The sequence below is a fragment of the Pollachius pollachius genome (genome assembly GCF_949987615.1).
Source record: "Pollachius pollachius genome assembly, chromosome: 1".
Classification (NCBI taxonomy): domain Eukaryota; kingdom Metazoa; phylum Chordata; class Actinopteri; order Gadiformes; family Gadidae; genus Pollachius; species Pollachius pollachius.
In genome coordinates, this window is record NC_136934.1 from 52,527,093 (window position 1) to 52,547,841 (window position 20,749).

Genomic DNA, 20,749 nt, shown 5'->3' on the forward strand with positions numbered 1-20,749 from the left:
GTGTGTGTGTGTGCGTCGCATATCCAGGGATCTTCCGTGTTTGTACACCGTGTCATCCAGACCCAAACAACAATAAAGCGCTGAGAGATATACGGCCGCTCTCCGCTGTTTACCGCCGCCGCTCCAAGGAGAACGCATTCTGTGAAGTCGCTCACGCAGAAACAGCATCGCGCGGCGGCGGCGGCGGCGTGGAAATAGCTCTCGCATGCACAAACGGGCATCATCCCAGTGTGTTCCATAGAGGCTGAATATTCATAACGTTCATCTGTGTACCTGCGTTCACCGTGTCTCGTCAGTGAGAGCGCTCCCTCGCTGACGAGGAAACAGATCCTCACATCCTCCAGTCCCCAGCGCGGGAAAACATTTAATTCACATTCTGGAGGAAAACAACTTGAACTTAAATCAGTATTTAATTCAGCGGTAGTTGCTGCTGGCTGCTGTATGTGTTGATTTCATATTACAGGACGAGGCTTTAATACCGCAGAGGTGTAATTAAAGATTTGGTTTCACTTGAAGCTCAACAGCTTCCCTCTGGCTGCACTTCATTTCTGCTCTCTGCTCTCTCGTCTTCACCTCCCTCCGTCTCTCAAACAACAAGCTTGTAAATTACCCAGAGTGCACAGGGGGGATACCAATAACCCCCCCTCTTCCTCTCTGGAGCCAAGGACCCTCACCCCCTCAGCCTCCGATGTGCGACCGTAAAACTCTCCTCCAGCTCTTTATTGGTATCACCTTAATGTTCCGCTAAATCACAATGCCATGGCACCTGCCTTTGATCCTGGGCAGTTCTGTGTCCGTCCGGTATTCATGTTAACACGTGTTTAATGTGTATGCATTTAAACTGCGAGCAAAGCCCAGTGGAGCGAGGGCTTTTACTTTGAAACCTCGACTCTTTGTCAAACTTTTCTCTCACCTGGTGATGGATTCAGGATTAAGATTACCGTATGTCTTTGAGACTGTGTACGTGTGAGGGTGTGTGTGTGTGTGTTAACGTCAGTGTGTGTGTATCAGTGTGTGTGTGTGTGTGTGTTTTAGCGTCTGTGTGTTTGTCTGATGGTGTGTGTGTGTGTCTGTGGGTGTGTGTCTGTGTCCTTGTGTGTGCGTATGAGAGAGTGTGTGTGTGTATGAGTGTGTGTGTGTGTGTGTGTGTGTGTCTGTCTGTTGCATCTGTAGAGTGGCAGGCAAGCCTTTGTTGTGCTGAGGTGATGTTTGTGAAACATGGTGATTCATATAAATATACATTAATATGCAAATCTCAAGCAGCAAATCAGGGAGCTGTGTATACCTCCATCGCTCCATCTCTCACACTCTTCTCTCTGCTACTTGCCCTCCATTCATCAATCCACCGCCTTAATGTTAACTTCCTCTTGTAAGGAGGGAGAGAGAGAGAGAGAGAGAGTGTGTGTGTTCTGGGCTCTGCTATTATTCATAGAGAGCAGGATGATTGACTTGCTTATGCAACCTGCGCTGATCAGTGCAGAGTTTGATGAATCGCCCGTCTGCTAGCGGCACTTTACTAGCAGTGTGAGCGCCAGCTAACGGCGTTAGCGGAGGGTAGCAGTGTTGCCGCATGCTCGAGGTGTTAGCATGGGCTAGCAGCAGCGATGCTGAGTGGGTTTGGTAACACTCCAACACAGTAAGCACCTCCTGCCGGAACCTCATCACTGCACCCCCAGAGGAATGGTTTTAATTACAAATAAATAGTCCGATATGATGTGAGTCCTGGATGGGAGGCCGTAACTCCTCAGCAAGAACTCACCAGCAGTGGTAGGGTCTCACCCTGCTCTCGCCTCCCCCTCTCACTCACTCTCTCTCCCTCCCTCCCTCTCCATCCCTCTCGCTCATCTTCTCTCCCTCTCCCCCTTTCCCTCCGTCTCTCTCCCTCCCTCCCTCCCCTCCCCCTCCCTCCCCCCCTCTCTCTCTCTCTCTCTCTCTCTCTCTCTCTCCCCCTCTCCCTCCCTCCATCTCCCCTCCCTCCCCTTCCCTCCCTCCCTCTCTCTCCCTGTCCCTTTCCCTCCCTCTCTCTCTCTCCCGCCCCCTCCCTCCCTCCCTCCCTCCCTCCCTCCCTCCCTCTCTCTCCCGCCCCCTAACTCCCTCCCTCCCTCCCTCCCTCCCTCTCTCTCACGCTCTCTCTCTCTCTCTCCCTCCCTCCCTCCCTCCCGCTCTCTCTCTCTCTCTCTCTCTCTCTCTCTCTCTCTCTCTCTCTCTCTCTCTCCCTCTCTCCCTCCCTCCATCTCCCTCGGCCCGAGGAGACAGAGGGGGCATTCCCCCCCGGGCCTCTGGTTTCGGGCAGGGAATCAAACCTCTTACCCTCACACACCCTTTACCGGCTTGTGTCCCTGCGCGTGTGTGTGTCCGTTCATGGCGTTACCATGGTTACGTCCCTCCCAGACCAGCTCATGTTGACCCTCGCATTGAGTCAACATGACGACAGGGGGGGGGGGGTCTGACACCACTCTCTCTCTGCCCCGGCTGCAGAGGCATTCAAAACAAACGCACCCTCCTGCTCCCTGCACCGCCCGTCTCCGTGTCTCAAATGGAGCGCTCCTCAACCCTTCGGCGGGACGGAGGTGAAGGCTGCCATCCCCCCCCCCCCCCCACCTCACACCTCAGAGCGGGGGAGTGGACGGTGTCCTCACCTCCACCTGCAGGGTCAGGAGGGGAGGTGATGGAGGGGGAGGGAGAGAGCAGAGGGAGGGAGGGAGGGAGGGGGGAGGTGATTGAGCGGGAGGGAGGGGAGGTGATGCAGGAGATAGGGGAGGTGAGAGCAGTGGAGGGAGGGAGGTGAGGGACAGGGGGGGGAGGTGAGAGGGAGGGAGAGAGCAGAGGGAGGGAGGGAGAGGGGGAGGTGAGAGGGAGGGAGAGAGCAGAGGGAGGGAGGGAGAGGGGGAGGTGAGAGGGAGGGAGAGAGCAGAGGGAGGGAGGGAGGGAGAGGGGGAGGTGAGAGGGAGGGAGAGAGCAGAGGGAGGGAGCAGAGGGGGAGGTGAGAGGGAGGGAGAGAGCAGAGGGAGGGAGGGAGGGAGAGGGGGAGGTGAGAGGGAGGGAGAGAGCAGAGGGAGGGAGCAGAGGGGGAGGTGAGAGGAGTGGAGGGAGGGAGGTGATGGAGGCCGGTGGTTGTAGCAGTCTATTCCCTGATGACTCGAGGTGGTGTCGGTGATGGATGTCACTCTCATGTTTCCTGCCCCTCGACAGAAGAACGAACACCCTCAGGCCGGAGTGGTGGAGCCGGGAGGGTTTGTTTTAAACGTTGCTCAGAGTCCACCTCGAGTGAGTCACATGACGTGTGGTGGTGGTGGGTGTAGCTCGCCGGCTAAGGGGATGCTAATCCCTGCGATCAGGGTCAATTGCTCAGTGTGCACAGCGCCTGGCCGTCTGAGGGGCCTCTGGGGGCCGTCTGATGGCCCTCTGGGATCAGGTCGGGCTCTACGGGTTAGGAGACGGCCTCAGGACTTCACAGGGCTTCACGTCGGCAGGGAACACACTTTAAATCATAAAGGACAATCTATAACCATCGTTTGATGGGCCTTTATTCTCTACAAGAGGATACAGATTAACATAGATATTTGTTTTGGAATGTTTTTGCTCCTGATCAGAAATCCTGAGTGTTGAAACAGACAAATATATACAACCAAGTATCGTCTAAACCTATTTCTAACCAACCCTACAGTAACCAGTTTATTAGCAATAGTTACTAGTTACAAAAAGACAACCAACTGCAATAAACGAGCTATAAAAGTATCACTGCCAGCCTCTGCATTGCAACACAGGCACTGGAAGTAAGACTTATTATTATTTGAGTCATTTTGCTCTTGAAGCTAAGTGACCGGTCTGTAGCCGCGACCGTTCTGTTACGCTGGATCCATTACTGCCATCACTCTCCTGTTTATTCTCATTTTATATCGCTTTCATCTCGCTCCAAGCTCCGTGACAGCAGTGCATTGTTAGAATTGTGTGCGAGACGTTTGGATTTCCAATAAGTGGAATACATTTTCAAATCCAAAGTTTGTCAGAAAACGACTTTCCCTCCGGATCGAGTGCCTGGCCTCGCCTCTTGAATGACGGCCAGAAGAGCCGGGGAGACGCAGATCATCACGTAGATCACCTCGTAGATCATCACGTAGATCCCTTCGTAGATCACCTCGTAGATCATCACGTAGATCATCACGTAGATCCCCTCGTAGATCACCTCGTAGATCATCACGTAGATCATCACGTAGATCATCACGTAGATCCTCCCTGGAGGAAAGGCTTCAGGCAGACAGTCCCTCCCTTGTTGTGAGATTAACTCAGAAATCCCTCATATTGGGAACATTAACTGCTGTTCTAACGAATTAATGCATCTCCTCTTCAACCATTTCCCGTCTGTCTCCTCTGTCCTCAGCCTAAAGGCACAAAAAGACAAAGTACGAATACTGGCCTGAACACGGACTGATCCTATCGGAAGGAATAAATAATAATGCATGCATTTACGATCATTAGGGGCCGAGCAGTGATGCTGCTTGGTCCCCTTTTGTTTCTGTAACGTTTTTTTTTCCCTCAAATTCTGTAAAAGTCATACTGCAGCCTATACCGTAAGTCGAAAACTCTTGAAATTTTCAGGTATGGTTACCAATAACCCCACTACCCATAAACCCAAATTTGTGGTACTGCACCCAAAGGTGGCGCTATTGTAAAAAGTCATGAATTAGGCTTATTTCTCCTCACCAGATTGACCTGGACTCAAAATTCTTTCAGAATATTAATCTCTCGAATCAGACGCATTTATAAAACCCTGCTACTTTTCCCACGATTTTCATATTAAAGCTAAACATGATAAAAAGATTCACAGGCTAAAAAAACCATCAAAAATTCACCAAAATCGCCACATATAATCTTTAGACCAAGCCTCACAAAAATAAAACAGAATTTGTTTTACTTAGTTCCATTTGAGAAATATTGGCCAATAAAGTTGGAGCAGTTAGCCCATTTTTCTTATATGACCATTTTGTTATTATATAAAAAAAACATACGACTATTATTAGGTGGATATCAATACCCCCCACTACTAATAAACCCAAATTGTGGTACTGCAACCAAAGGTGGCGCTATTTAAAAAAAAAATGAACTAGCCTTATTTCTCCTTAGGAGATTAACCTGGACTCAAAATTAGTTCATCATATTAATCTCTAAAATCAGATGCATCTTTTTCATCCTGGTCTTCTGCTCTAAAAATGTTTACTTTTCCCACAATTTCATAGAAAAGCCAAACGTCCACAGTCTGAACCCATTTTGCCTGTATGACCATTTTGTTATTGTATAACTACCATGCGGCTATCATTAGGTGGATACCATTAACTGTGCAAATTTTCTGATCTGTACTCTTTTAAGAAAGCCCTTAATTCTCTTGGTAAATGTGTGCTTGGAGTTTTCTTGATGTTGTGCGCTTATCAATCGACATTTTCACCATGTGAATGAGGCTACATGCAGTTCAGGAATGGCATGGCTCGACGGGATAATGCCGTGTACGGGAGATCCTTAGGTTGAGAGTTTGAATCCTGATTAGAGCATTATGAACAAGCTGAACATAACATTCTGTCATTGCTACTCATTTAAGAAACACAACATTGAACAGCACCTGAAATTCATCAGGCAATCAACATTCCGGCTCATTAGTTTCCAAGAATCGGACTGCCAAGACACAGTATGGCATTAAGAGGAACTTCTTCGTTAACCATTTTTCCTTCATAAAGAACTCTGTCATATTAATATTTCTTCCGCTAGTGTTCTTGACAACAAATGTTTAATTTCCCCAGAATTTCAAAGATTTTTCAGGTATTTGCTTTTAAAAATACCCTTAATTAATTTGAAAAATGTTTGCTTGGAGTTTTCTGGATGCTGTGTGCTTATCAATAGACATTTTCACCATGTGAATGAGGCTGCATTTCAGGTTTGTCAGTGGGATAATGCCTTCTACTGGTGGTCCTTAGTTTGAGAGTTCGAATCCCGATTAGACAATGCTGAACATGACATTAGGCCATTGCTCTGCAGCCCAGTCACCTGAAAGCTGAGGCACAGTATGGCATTAAGGGGAACATCAGCATCTTTCCTTCATAATTATATGTCATATTTATATATCTTTCATTAGTGTGTTCTTGACTTTTCATTTTGCTCGGACCCCGTTAATCACCGCTTGCGGTTATATTAAGGATTGAGAGTCAGTGTTTATGTCTTCGGGAATTGACTTTAACAATACAGCAAGCAAAATGTTTTATGCAAATTACTATCAGTGTTAGAAAGACATGCTCTCAGTGTTAGGAATGACATGTTATCGGTGATAGAATGACATGCTCTCAGTGATAGATTGACATGCTCTCAGTGATAAACTGACATGTTATGAGTGATAGAATGACATGCTATCAGTGATAGAATGACATGCTGTCAGTGATAGAATGACATGCTATCAGTGATAGATTGATTCGCTCCACCTGACATGGAAGTTATTTACTTAGTATGCATTGGATTGTTTGTTGTGGGTTTTCCGCTCAGAGAGGAGCCGTGTTTGGAGATGAAAGCGCTCAAGCTTTGCTTGCACGCCAGCGATACCTTTGGACTTCAAAGGTATCCCCGGCGCCTCTTTGAAGAACAGGAAGTGAGGATGTGTTTGAAAAGCCGGAGCGGAGCTCCGGGCAGGATGTCTCTGGATGTCTCCGGTTCATTGCGGTTCTTTGGAGGTTCCTACAGATCTGAGGAGGTCGGACGGATGAGGAACGCCGCAGATTGGATCAGCGTTGGAGATGATTTCACCCGTGAAAAGATCCATCACGGAGATCAGGCGGCCTCCCACGCTGAAGAAATGAGACGCGTTGCTCTTTGTTTTTGACACACGGAGGAGCGCTTGATATCGCTAATGAGGTCGTAATGACTACCTGTCAATCTGGAGCCTCAGTCGACCTGTAGTCAACTACAGGGGGAGTGGAGACTGCTGGATCAAAGGAACAGACCTCCACTGATCAGACGGTACTCAGAGCATGGTGGTTCTGATGCGATGGTGGAACCACACACATCATACTCATCCGAGGTCACGCCAAACAGCTGACCTGTGGGCTATCGATGAGAGGGTACACTTGGGTTTGAGAGGTCTCATGACCACCACTCATGCCTAATGAGTCGTAGTCAAACGTAAACTAGTGAACTGCTTTAATCGCTAGGTGAACTGCGACTGATCGCTTCATGTGGTGCGATGCACATACGTTCAGTGGGACACTGATATCACAGGCAGATGTTGAAGTGTTTGAAGTGATTTATGTGGATGTAGACGTCTCCAGTGTTAGACGTTCTGGTGGCAGGAACATGGGCCGGACAAGGTGGTGGTTCTTCAGCGCTTTTCTAACCAGTGTTCACTAGGAGCGCTTTACAATACTGCCTAACATTAACCCATTCATGCACACATTCACACACACCGACGGCGGAGGACGACAGCCAGCTCGTCAGGAGCAGTCAGGGTGAGTCGTCTCGCTCAGGGACACCTCGACACCCAGCGAGGAGGAGCCGGGGATTGAACCAGCAACCTTCCGGCTACCAGCCGACCCGCTCTGCCTCCTGAGCCATGCGCTAGTCGACGGCGCCGGCTCCCAGTGAGACGGCGGGCGGGGAGAGAGCGTGACTGACACGCCGGATAATTGCGGGGCTCAGACCTGCCTGGCGCCTCCTCACCCAACCGCGCTACGTCGCTACGTTAGCGGGGCTGAGATGAAAGGACTCATGAAAGTGTCTTCTTCATTTAAACGCGTCCGCGTGACAGACAGACGCGTGGAGTTGAGCGTGATGAGTGACGGTGTGAGGAGACCAAAGCCGCTCAGATGTGAGAGAGCTTATTCCACTCAGAGTGAATCAGCTTTAGTGGAGCGCCGCCGGTGTTTGAATGTTGGAGACTGTGGGGCGGGGTGGGGGGTTTAGTGGCTCCCAACATCCTCAGTCCACCTGTAGCCAATCTACAACCTCCTTAATGACCTGTCTACTATCTAACCCCTACCTGCTCCTTAATGGCCGGTCTCTGTAGTCACTGTCTAACCCTACCAGTTAGAGCCCAAACGAAGGGTAATCATTAGAGGACTCTGCCATCACAATACATCCTGGAAAGACTGTGGGTGTTAGGGTGGTGATGGGGTCGCAGGGTCTGGTCTCCTCAGTGTTGGGGTGTGGGGTGGTGGGGGTGATGGAGGAGTCTGCAGCTCTGGTATCCTCAGGGTAAAGCGCCCTGACAGCAGCACTAACAGGCGTGCTAGCTTTACCATCATTAGCCTGATAAACAACAACAACAACATGGCTGCGCCTTAACGAAGAGTGACACCGGAGCTGCCTCCCCCTCTTCCTCTCCTCCTCTCTGGTGCCGCCTCACTCCTCCTGATGCTGTCTCCCCCCTCTTCCTCTCCTCCTCTCTGGTGCCGCCTCACTCCTCCTGATGCTGTCTCACCCCTCTCCCTCTCCTCCTCTGGGGTCGCCTCACTCCTCCTGATGCTGTCTCACCCCTCTCCCTCTCCTCCTCTCTGCGGTCGCCTCACTCCTCCTGATGCTGTCTCCCCCCTCTCCCTCTCCTCCTCTCTGGTGCCGCCTCACTCCTCCTGATGCTGTCTCCCCCCTCTCCCTCTCCTCCTCTCTGGTGCCGCCTCACTCCTCCTGATGCTGTCTCCCCCCTCTCCCTCTCCTCCTCTCTGGTGCTGCCTCACTCCTCCTGATGCTGTCTCACCCCTCTCCCTCTCCTCCTCTCTGGTGCCGCCTCACTCCTCCTGATGCTGTCTCACCCCTCTCCCTCTCCTCCTCTCTGGGGTCGCCTCACTCCTCCTGATGCTGTCTCACCCCTCTCCCTCTCACCCCTCTGGGGTTGCCTCACTCCTCCTGATGCTGTCTCCCCCCTCTCCCTCTCCTCCTCTCTGGGGTCGCCTCACTCCTCCTGATGCTGTCTCACCCCTCTCCCTCTCCTCCTCTCTGGTGCCGCCTCACTCCTCCTGATGCTGTCTCCCCCCTCTCCCTCTCCACCTCTCTGGTGCCGCCTCACTCCTCCTGATGCTGTCTCCCCCCTCTCCCTCTCCTCCTCTCTGGGGTCGCCTCACTCCTCCTGATGCTGTCTCACCCCTCTCCCTCTCCTCTCTGGGGTCGCCTCACTCCTCCTGATGCTGTCTCACCCCTCTCCCTCTCACCCCTCTGGGGTTGCCTCACTCCTCCTGATGCTGTCTCCCCCCTCTCCCTCTCCACCTCTCTGGTGCCGCCTCACTCCTCCTGATGCTGTCTCACCCCTCTCCCTCTCCTCCTCTCTGGTGCCGCCTCACTCCTCCTGATGCTGTCTCACCCCTCTCCCTCTCTCCCGCTCGCTGGTCCTCTGAGGTCCGTCTTGTGAACACATCCAGTCGACAGCATTCATCTCTGCTCCCAGAATCCTTCAGGTCAGAGGTGGCTGTGTGTTGGAGAGGCCTCTTCTCCGTCTGTGTGTGTGTGGGTTTTAATGTGTGTCTGTGTGTGTGTGTGTGTGTGTGTGTGTGTGTGTGCCTGTGCGCACGTATGTGTGTGTGTTTGGCTAACCTTGGCTTGCTGGATAGAGAGACAAATAAACGGTCAGACAGGCAGGAAGACAGACAGTGAGACAGACAGGGAGACAGCTGTGGAGACGTAGAGAGAGAGACAGGTTAACAGGGAGGCAGATTGACAAACAGAGGCAGAGAGAGACAGGCAGACATTTAGTGGGGATCAGGCTGGCGTTTCACACAGCGTATAAATATGCTGTGTGAAATGTGCTTATGAGAACAGACTGGCAGTACTCAGCAGGGAAGCGTCGTGTGAGTATATCAAATATTCTGACGTGAATTATACTTTATGATGTGTCATATCAATTTGAGATCTGGCTTGATGCTTGAATCTTGCGTTTGACAGTTCGGATTGGCGTCTATGCTGGGATAACGCAGGACGGATGAACCAAACTGCCATGGTGCCACTCGTTACTGAACCAATCAGCATCCTCCTCCTCGTTACTGAACCAATCAGCATCCTCCTCCTCGTTACTGAACCAATCAGCATCCTCCTCCTCGTTAGCGAACCAATCAGCATCCTCCTCCTCCTCCTCAGAACCTCCTGAACCCTTGGCTGCCGAAAGGGGCGGGCCCAGATCCACAAGAGGGCCGTTGACTTAGCACTTCCTGTCAATCTGCTTCCTGTTTCCCTTCACCTGACCTGAGCTCTGTTCTGCTGCCTAAGGGGTCTGCAGGAAGGTCTCTCTCTCTATCACCCCCCCTCTGTCTCTCCCCCCCGCCCTCTCTCTCTCTCTCTCTCTCTCTCTGTCTCTCTGTCTCTCTCTCTCTCTCTCTCTCTCTCTCTCTCTCTCTCTCTTTCTCGTGTGTGTGTGTTATGAAGGGCTTATTGCGTGTGTTGGTGAGAGTATCAGTGTGTTGTGTATATGAAGTGCTGATTGTCTCTCTGTCTGTCTGTCTGTGTGTGTGTGTGTGTGTTTGTGTGTGTGTGTGTGTGTGTGTGAGTGTGTGTGGGTGTGATGGAGGGCTGATTCTGTGTTTTCTCTGCCAAAGGTCTTTTCCTGGCGCTTCAGACAAAGCAGGTCGTTAACGGTGCACTGCATTCTCCCCCCCCCCCAGGATTTATAACCCATAATCCACCACAGCCTCCTCCGATTACAGCAGCGGCTGGGAACACGCAGCTGGCCGAGGTCATCGGGGGTCAGCCGCCGTCGCTTCTGCAGAGATTAAAACTTAAATACAACTGTATACAAAACCAGCCGTAAAGATCTTCTCTGAGATGAGGAAATGCTTCATTCAGATACTTTCAGAGACTTGTAACTTTGTGTCCTCCATATGGGACATTTGTTAGCACATTAGAATCCCCCCCCCCCCCCCACAACATAGTGATGATGAGGGCTTTGTGATGATATCACCTCTGTGTGGATGATGTGACCTCTGTGTGGTGATGTGACCTCTGTGTGATGAAATGACAACACGATGCCAGCTGAGCTAGTAGCTATGCCTGCTAGTTCGATTGTCGAGGTGTCCTTGAGCAAGACGCCTTACACGTACTGCTCCTGACGAGCTGGCTGTTGCCCTGAGGGGTTGACTCCGCCGTCGGTGTGTGGATGTGTGCATGAACCGTTATAAGTTGCTTTGGATAATAGCGTCTCCTGAATGCCCTGAATGTAAAAAAGGATCCTGTCCTCCAAACGCAGAAACCCTTACAGCATAGGAATATTTCAGAACAGGGCCCCTGTGTCCCTCACAGAGAGGTTTAACAACAGAACCCGGCTGACTCTGCTTCAAAGTTAAGCCTCACAGCTCTCTCTGGCGTTGGCTTTTCGACGCTAAACTTCATCCCGTATAATTTGGTGCAGATGCAGACGGACAGATGCTGGTGTGGGGGACGTTTAGAGAGCCATCCTCCCTGCAGGGGGCGGGATCGGAGCCAGGGACAATATTTACCGTTTGAAGTCACCCGAGCAATTTGACCGGTGGGGGGGGTGGGGGGATGTGCCCGGCTCCGGCACGGCCGCCAACCCTCTGATGTCAGACGCCTTCTCTGGATCAAAGCGTCGGCAGAACTCTGTCTCGTTCTATTGTTGTCATGGCGACCAGGACCAACCCCAACGGTGAGAAGGCTCCATCGTGTCCGCGTCCGTTCAGGGCTCCGGTGGTTCCGACGAATCAGGAAGTGTTCTGAGTGGGATGAAACACGACCTGAAACACAGTGAGGACCGTTTTACTCTGGGTTGTGTTCCAGTCCTAGCAGACGGCGTAGACCCCGGAACACAAGTGGTTATGTGTTCTCTAGCCAGTGGTCTGCTGGGTTAATCTCAGGATCACAGCTCTTCTAAACGTGTTCATGACATCACATCTAAACCGGCCCCTGTGGTGAGCAGCTCACAGACTCCACGATGGACATGAGTGACATGAGTGTGATGGATAAATCCATATGTTGTTTACTTTTAATCATCCAAGCTTTGTTTCTGATTCCTTGTATTGTTTAGCCAGCCTACCTTTTCCCAGTGTTATCTAACGTTAACCTTTGTGCCTGGTGTACACCGGTCACAAGGGAGCAGGGATTCCCTTATGCATTCTTCTACTTGATGAGAACATTTACATTTACATTTAGGGAATTTAGCAGATGCTTTTATCCAAAGCGACTTACAATAAGTGCATTTGTTACAATAAGTACATTTGTCATAAGAAGTGAAACAATATATCGCTGTCGGTACAGTAAAGACGTTCATAGAACCAAGTGCAAGTATTACAATCGCTAGGCTAACCCATTCCCCGTGTAAAGCAAAGATAGCAGCTACTGTAGATGCTACACAATTAAGTACCTTGAATAAGTCCAATGTGCAAGTGCCAGGACGTACAACATTCAATGGTGGCTGTGCATTGATTTCTATGCAGAGTCGAGGTGAACTCTGAACAGGTGAGTTTTGAGTCTTTTGCGGAAGCTGGTGAGCGACTCTGCGATCCTGATATCGGTAGGGTCTTGTTCCACCACTGAGGTCCCAAAACAGAGAAAAGTTGTGACTTCGCTGAGAACACAGGAAACTCTGTCCTTTAGGTAATGATTATTTGATTTGATCATTGACAAGTGCAATGTGGGAAGGGTGTGAAACTGTTTCAATAGCTCCGTGAACCTGTAGTCTGGGCGCACTCTGCTAAAGAGGAGACTGGTGTATGCATACGTTAAAATAGGTTCATTGTCTACAACTATTGTGTGCTTTTTTGAATTAAGAAGTCTCATCTGTTCTAGCAGAAATATCTCTTCAAGAAATCGCCACGACATGTGTCACAGGGGCTTCAGGGAAATAGGAGCTGGGTCCTTCTACACCGCCGGAAGGACTGCGCGAGGTGGAGGAATGGGAGGAACTCCTGACTTTGTGGCTTGGTTCTCCGTGGCAACAGCAGGGATGCTGCCGTTGTCTTAGCGATGGACTTCCCGTAGTGCAGACCGTCTCTCTGTTCCCAGGGCAACAATGAGCCGCGGCTCTTATGACCTTTTGTTCAAACTTTCTGCATGCGCCGCTTCTCACTCCCATCTCCTCCTCAGCAAAACGCCGCCCGCTTTTTTCCTAAATGCTAATCCGTGTTGAACAAATACTGCTGTGTCTCGGCATTTATCACTTCCCTTTTCATCCACTTCCCCTTTTAGTTTCCGCCTCAAATCTCCCGATGTGTGTGAACATATTTGCTGCGCTTTGCATGCAGAAAATCAATGGTCTTTCTGGGCCCCGGGCTCCCTGGGAGAGCGGAGTATTGATATGCGGGCCCCTTACTGTGCTGGAAGGCAGAGTCGCTGTAATTAGTTACGCAGAAAGCAAACAGAGTGCTTCCCTGCTGTTCAATGTGTTGATGAGGCACTGGTTCACAACCAGGTGGTCGCGCCCGTGTTAGCTGACCTCCTCCTCTGGCCTCCTCCCCCTCCCCCTCCTCCTCCTCCTCCTCCTCCTCCTCCTCCTCCTGTGAGGAGCAGGGCTGTCACACGTCCCGGGGCCCCAGAGCAGTGATGCTGATGTGCCGGGGGTCCCCTTCAGGACACTAAGGTACCAACTGAGACGGCCCTTTGGTTCCCGGGCCGACCGGCCGTGGATGTCGACGGTGGCCGTACAGGAGAGGCTGATCATCAGGGGAGGGCAGCATTACAGAGAGTTCAAGCAGCATAGCAGTGATCCGTTTGTTGGACTCCCAGCTGTAAGGTTTCCATGAGCAGGATGCGCCCGGCCCTGAGCTGCTCCTAACGTCATGCATCACAGTCCACTGGGTGGATGAGGAAACATCTTCTGCTCAGTGCAGACTGATGACTGTGGTCCGCTAGCGGGCCAGGAGTCTGTGAAGGAAATCTGTTGCATTAGACAGCGTTACAGAGGTAGTGGTTTGGTTTGTGAGGTAAAGAGTTCAGAGCTTATAGATGGTAAATGGTAATGGCCTGCATTTATATACAGCGCTTTTCTAACCAGTTGCCACTGAAAGCGCTTTACAATATTGCCTCACATTCACCCATCATACACACATTCACACACCGACGATGGAGTCGACCACGCAGGGCGACAGCCAGCTCGCCTGGAGCAGTCAGGGTGAGGCGTCTCGCTCAGGAAACCTCCACGCTCAGCTAGAAGTAGCCGGCGATCGAACCAGCAACCTTCCGGTTACCAGCCAACCTCCTGGGCCACATTCCGCCCCCAGATAGATAGGTCTCACAGCGAGGAGGAAGTTGTGATTCTCACCAGGCCTTTTCTACTTCCTTTGAGAGGTTTTCAGTCTCCTGCGACAGTCTATAGAACGATGTGAGCTGGCATACTAATGAGATACGCTGGCTGTAATAGTCCAATCAATAGACGCATGTAATTCTCAGAGATAGTTTTTGCAAATAGGCCGCGCCGATGGGGACAAATGGGGAGTCGACTCGGCTAATGCATGGTGTGTCTTTAAAGCATCAAATTAAGATAGGGTGTATGGAGTCTTTAATCAGTAACCCAATACCAATTCCATTTTAAACATTCCCTTGGATTTCAGATTTAGATTGTGTTATAATTAAACTTTTATTAGAGCTACATTATTTTCTGAATAATTTATGCGTACCGTTGAATTTTCCATGAGACTGTTAGGCCTCCCACTGATGATTACAGACACATCAGTCAGACCACTTGCTTATCTTACCCATGATGCATTTCTTCCCCTATATCCTACCCTGAGCTGAACACACAGAACTCTTAACCAAACCTAACCATCTCTAAACCAATACCTTAACTTTACCCTCTCTGACCGAATGCCTCAATTTAAACCATCTATGTATGAATGCCTTAACTTAACCCTCTCTACCCAAATACCATCACTTAAACCATCCTTAACCAAATACTTATACTAACCATCTCTAACCATAACTGAACCATCTCCAACCTAGTACGTCCACCTTAACCACCTCCAACATACTACCTCCATCTTAACAATCACCAACATAGTACCTTAACTTTACCATCACCAACCTACCTCCACCTTAACCCTATCCACCCTGGTATATCACCGCACCACCACCCAGTAAGCCTCCGTACCCTCCCCCCTCCTGGTGACCAGTTTACAAATCCTACTATGGCCACGGCAATACCCCGAAAAGACACGCCCGCCTCTATTTCTGATTGGTCCGTCACACACTTCACCCCATCTTTGATTCTACTGTCTATGGATTAAACTGCCGCGCTTTCACTGGCTTGATATTAAGGATAACCCTAACCCTATCAGGTGCTCAGGTTAGGGGTTAGAGTTAGGGGTAGGGTTAGAGGTAAGAGTCAGGGGTTAGGGTTAGAGCTCTTTTGTGACGCTCTCGAATGCTCACAGCGAGGGTACCTTAGAGTTCTAAAGCGTCCAGTTGAGTTGCATGCAACCCGGCTAATCACAGAAAGAGTAAGGCGGGTCTTGGTGTGGCCATAGCAGGATTCGTAAATACATCTCCTGGTGAGAAGCCCCCCTTCCCAGCCTAGTGTCTGGGTGCCCCTCCATCCTCGGATCATAGAGGCTCTTCCATTACCCCGGATCATAGAGGCTCTTCCGTTTCCCGGATCATAGAGGCTCTTCCATTACCCCGGATCATAGAGGCTCTTCCATTACCCGGATCATAAAGGCTCTTCCATTACCCCGGATCATAGAGGCTCTTCCATTACCCCGGATCATAGCGGCTCTTCCATTACCCCGGATCAGAGAGGCTCTTCCATTACCCCGGATCATAGAGGCTCTTCCATTACCCCGGATCATAGAGGCTCTTCCGTTTCCCCAGATCAGAGCGGCTCTGAGTGCAGAGCGCTGAGCTAACGGCGGCGGCCCCTGGGAGCGCTAAGTGGAGCGCCGGTGGCTGAGAGATCCGATCGATCCCTCTCTGCGTTCATCTGCTCCCCGAGAGGAGCAGACGCATTCAGCACCGGGACGTTTATTTTCGGATCAGGGAAAGTTGTTTAGCGGGGGGATGTTATTCGGGAACCTTTGTTGCATCGTTTTGGCGGGAAATGTGTTTAGTCACTACTGGTAAACATGGCCGCCGTAGCCGCCGCTGCTGTCTGTGTGCGTGAGGTGAATGATGTGTGCGTTGCTCTTGTGTTGTGGTGTGTCGTGACTGGGTTGTGCTTTGTGTTGATTTGTGTTTTGTTTTACGTTGCAATGGGTTGTGGTGATGCTGTGTTGCATTCTGCTGTGTTGTGTGTTCCAGCCCCAGGTTGTGTTGGTGACGTGTTGGTTCTGCTGTGTTGTGTTTTCCAGCGCCAGGTCGTATGAACGGAGGCGTGTTTCATGTCTGTTCTGCCCCTGGCTCTATTTCATCACCGGCTGAATCTCATTCCATTATTGATCTGCTTTGCCTGACCACCAGCCAATCACAGAGGGCCAGGGATGGGCCAGTGTGTCATCGACCGGCTCCGCCTCTCCGAGCGGCGCCGGTCTGGGTCAGAGCATCACTCGGCCAGGGGGAGGGGCCTCATGCTAGATGATGTCACGCAACAGAAAGACAGATCTGACCCCTTACCCCCCGGGGAGTTCCAGCATCATTCTGTGCTGTTTAAGGGTGGATCTAGGTGAGACCTAGAACAGTGTAGATCTAGCTGAGAAAAGATCTAGTGCCAGTGTATCTAGTGAGAGTGGATCTAGTGAGAGTAGATCTAGGTTAAACTACACCTAGGAAAGTGTAGATCTTGGTGAGACTAGATCTAGAACAGTGTAGATCTAGGTGAGAGTAGATCTAGAACAGTGTAGATCTAGGTGAGAGTAGATCTAGAACAGTGTAGATCTAGGTGAGAGTAGATCTAGCGAGAGTAGATCTAGTGAGAGTACATTTAGAATAGAGTAGATCTAGGTGAGTGTAGCTCTAGGTGACAGTGGACTTGATCCAGGTAAAAGTGGATCTGCGTTCTGTGTGTAGTAATACTTGTTAGTTCCCAGGTGTTGTGGTGTGTGTGTTAGTACCCAGGTGTTGTGGTGGGTGTAGTAGGAGGTGTTAGTACCCAGGTGTGTGTAGTAGGACGTGTGAGTACCCAGGTGTGTGTAGTAGGACGTGTGAGTACCCAGGTGTGTGTGGTAGGACGTGTGAGTACCCAGGTGTTTCTCAGGACCGTCCGGTGTCTCCAGCGTCTGTCCCTCTCAGCGTCTGTCCCTCTCAGCAGCCCTTCTGCCCGTGGTGTTTTGGTTCTGGCAGAGCTGAACATCAGCGTCTGGGAGGTTAAGTCGTGGCGATGTTCGCCACGTCGGCTGTCGGCCGTCCTCTCTGCCGGCGGCTTTGTTGTTTGCGGCCGCCGTCCCGTCGGTGTGACAGGGTGATGCGTGGCCTCCGTTACTCAGCTTGTCGCCACGTTGGTTCGTCTCTGCGGGCGTCTCCTGGTGTTCCAGGAGCGGGACGTTTACGATGGAGAGGAACGTCTGAGCGATGGATCACTCCCCCGACATCTGTTGTGTTCTCCTCCTTCGTCATTCGGAGAATCGCCCTCGGGGAGAAGAGGACCGCTCTGTCTCCTTAAACGCTGGTCTGTGTTGGGGAGGGAGGAGGAGGAGGAGGAGGAGGAGGACGAGGAGGGAGGGGGAGGAGGAGGGAGGAGGAGGGAGGAGGGAGGAGGAGGGAGGAGGAGGGAGGAGGGAGGAGGAGGAGGAGGACGCCTCCGGGCAGGAGACGAGAGGCGCTCAGGCGGTGTCACCTCCATCATGTGTTGTGTGTTTCTGTGTTGTGCGTTTCTGTTGTGTTTTTCTGTGTCGTGTGTTTCTGTGTCTTGTGTTTCTGTTGTGTTTTTCTGTGTTGTCTGTTTCTGTTGTGTTTTTCTGTTGTGTGTTTCTATGTTGTGTGTTTCTGTTGTGTGTTTCTGTGTCATGTATTTCTGTTGTGTTTCTGTGTTGTGTGTTTCTGTGTTGTCTGTTTTTGTTGTGCGTTTCTGTTGTGTGTTTCTGTGTCATGTGTTTCCGTGTCGTGTGTTTCTGTTGTGTTTCTGTGTTGTGTGTTTCTGTGTTGTCTGTTTCTGTTGTGTGTTTCTGTTGTGTGTTTCTCTGTCATGTGTTTCTGTGTTGTGTGTTTGTGTCGTGTGTTTCTGTTGTGTTTCTGTTGTGTGTTTCTGTGTCGTGTGTTTCTGTTGTTTGTTTCTCTGTCGTGTGTTTCTGTGTTGTGTGTTTGTGTCGTGTGTTTTTGTTGTGTGTTTCTGCGTGCTCGGCCTGCCGGTGTATTCCCCGGATATTGCCACGGCTGGATGACAGTCGGCATCAGTCTCTGAGAGGAGACGTTGTTTGTGTTGTGAGGAGCGATGCTCTCCATGTCAGCAGACCTCCGGAGACAAATCCTCCCTGATCGTTCTGTCAGCGTCGAGCTCAGCCTCCCTGCGTCTCTCCTCCTTCTTCTGTCCTCTCCTCTCCTCGCATCTCCCTCCTCTCCTCCTTTCTCCTCATCTCTCCATCTCTTCCTAACTTCCTTCCTCTGTTTCCTCTCTTCCTCTCTTCCTCTCCTCTCTTCCTCCTCCCCCCCCTCTCCCCCTCCCCTCCTCCCCTCTTCCTCCTCCCCCCTCCTCTCCTCCTCCCCTCCTCCCCTCTTCCTCCTCCCCATCCTCTCCTCCTCTCCCTTTGTCTCCTCCTCCCCCCTCCTCTCCTCTTCCTCCTCCTCCCCGTCTTCTCCTCCTCCACCTTCTCTCCCCCTCCTCTCCTTGTCTTTTCCTCCTCCACCTCCTCTCCCTCTCCTCTCCTCCTCCCCTCCTCCCCTCTTCCTCCTCCCCCTCCTCTCCCCCTCCCTTCCTCCCCTCTTCCTCCTCCCCCTCCTCTCCTCCTCCTCCTCTCCTCCTCCTCCCCCTCGTCTTCTCCTCCCCCCCCCCCCCCTCTCCCGGCCCTCCCAGGGAGCAGGGAGGGGGGCGGGGGTGGGTTCAGCTGTGTAACGCGGGCCTGGGAGGCCGTTACAGGGATGAAGAGCTGTGTAAATAAAGTTGGCCGGAGCCGCGTGGTCGGGGTCACGAGCTGATACTGGAACACACAACACCACCCCCAGCGGAGCGTTGGGAGACTGGCCTCATGGCTGAGAGGGAGGTGATGAAGAAACCTTCAGAGAGACAGACACGTGTTCTGTGGCCTCATTGTTGGATGGGTTCACAGAGAAGGCCCTCTTTCTCCCGATGTTTGGTTGATGTATTCAGTGCTACGTGTACTAAGGCAAATATTGAAAGTGTTGAAATCAAATGTTTGCTGTTGAAAGCGTTTTGCTGCTTGTTCTACTACTATGACCTGTCAGAGAGAGAGGCAAGCTTTCTAAACATTTCTTCTAACATTGTCTTATGTAAACCACATCAAATCAAATCCAATTATTCCTCTTCCTATCTATTATAATCTAGTGTAACATAAATAATCAAATGCCACGAAACCTGCTTTTACTATATTTGATTGATTCATTTGTTCTTGTCCAATCAACCTGATGACACCATAACGACCTCATAGTTGAACCCCGCCCTCATCAACACCCCATCACGAAGGCCTGCTCCTCTTCCTCACCTGCAGCTGTGTGTCACCGCCCACTGTCCCCTGACCTCTGACCTCTGACCTCTGACCCCTGCTGTGTTTGTGTTCCAGATGATGAAGTTCTCCTGGGACAACTACAAGCGCTACGCCTGGGGCAAGAACGAGCTGCGGCCGCTGACCCGCAACGGACACGTGGGCAACATGTTCGGTGAGTCGACCGGAGGGCATGAAGGTCACGGCGGGGTGTGAAGGTCGCCGAAGGTCGCAAAGGTTGTGAAGGTCGTGATAACCAGACATGTGGCCTGTTGGCATTTCCCAGAAGGGCTTTGGGGAGTGCGTGTCGGGCATGACCTTGGCTAAAGGAAAGGTCCGGGAAGACGGAGTTTTAATGAAACCAAACATCAGGGGTTACACGAGGAAAGGTCGTGTTGGTGTTGACACCAGGTGCTTACTCTGTTGTCTCGTCTCCTCGCTCCTCTCTCCTCTCCTCCCTCCTCTACCCTGGTCTCCTCTGCTGTCCCCTTCTCTCCTCTAGTCTACGTATATCATTCCCTCTGTCATATCAACCTTCTCCTCTCCATCTCTTGTCTTGTCTTGTCTCCTCATCTCCTCTCCTCTTTTACATCCTATCCTCTCTTCTCTCTCTATTCCCTGCCCCCTCCTCACCTTTTCCTTTCCGTTTCCCTCCCCCTCCATCCCTCGTCTTCCTCAACATCTCTCCTCTCCTCTATAGTTCTATATATTATATATATATTATTTATACATTATTTATTACACAGCTCTTCTCAATGCCGTGGAACGCTCCGTTCACTTGCATGTGCCTTCACACTTTCCGGCTGTGAATAATTGATCGTTGCTGAGCATATAATGACCATTGTCAAGGAAAATGGATTCTTTGCCTTTGATTCAGGTCTTTGGTATCACTCCGAAAAAAGTCTGGTAATTAATCAACCCCAGCGTACTCGGTTGCTAAGCGACGTCAATGTCTTGTCAATGACTAATTCTCTGCTGATCAACACTGCGAATGGTAATTGTAACAAGAGTTATTTTTTCGTTTTGGCAAGTAGCCGTGTAATAAGCGGGATAATGTATAGAATTCGCTGGTCATTATCGAAAATAAGCCCCTTCAGGGCGAAGCAAGACGCCTCCACTTGGCGTCGGTGTCCTGTTCGCCCTGTCGGGGCTTATTTTCCCAATAATGACCGGCGTTCTATACATTATCCCTTACATATTACATATATATCCTCTCTAGTCCCGCTCTCCATCTCTCCATCTCCTTCTCCTCCCCCTCTCCTCAC

General features: G+C 50.9%; 1 protein-coding gene across 1 annotated transcript in view; it reads left to right on the plus strand.

Annotated features, from left to right (window-relative positions):
* Positions 1-20,749, plus strand: part of LOC307081869 (mannosyl-oligosaccharide 1,2-alpha-mannosidase IA) — a 117,866-nt gene that overhangs the window by 43,582 nt on the left and 53,535 nt on the right. The window contains exon 2 of the mRNA XM_079745233.1: positions 19,563-19,659. Coding sequence (XP_079601359.1) covers positions 19,563-19,659 — 97 coding nt within the window. The remainder of the gene's footprint in view (positions 1-19,562; positions 19,660-20,749) is intronic.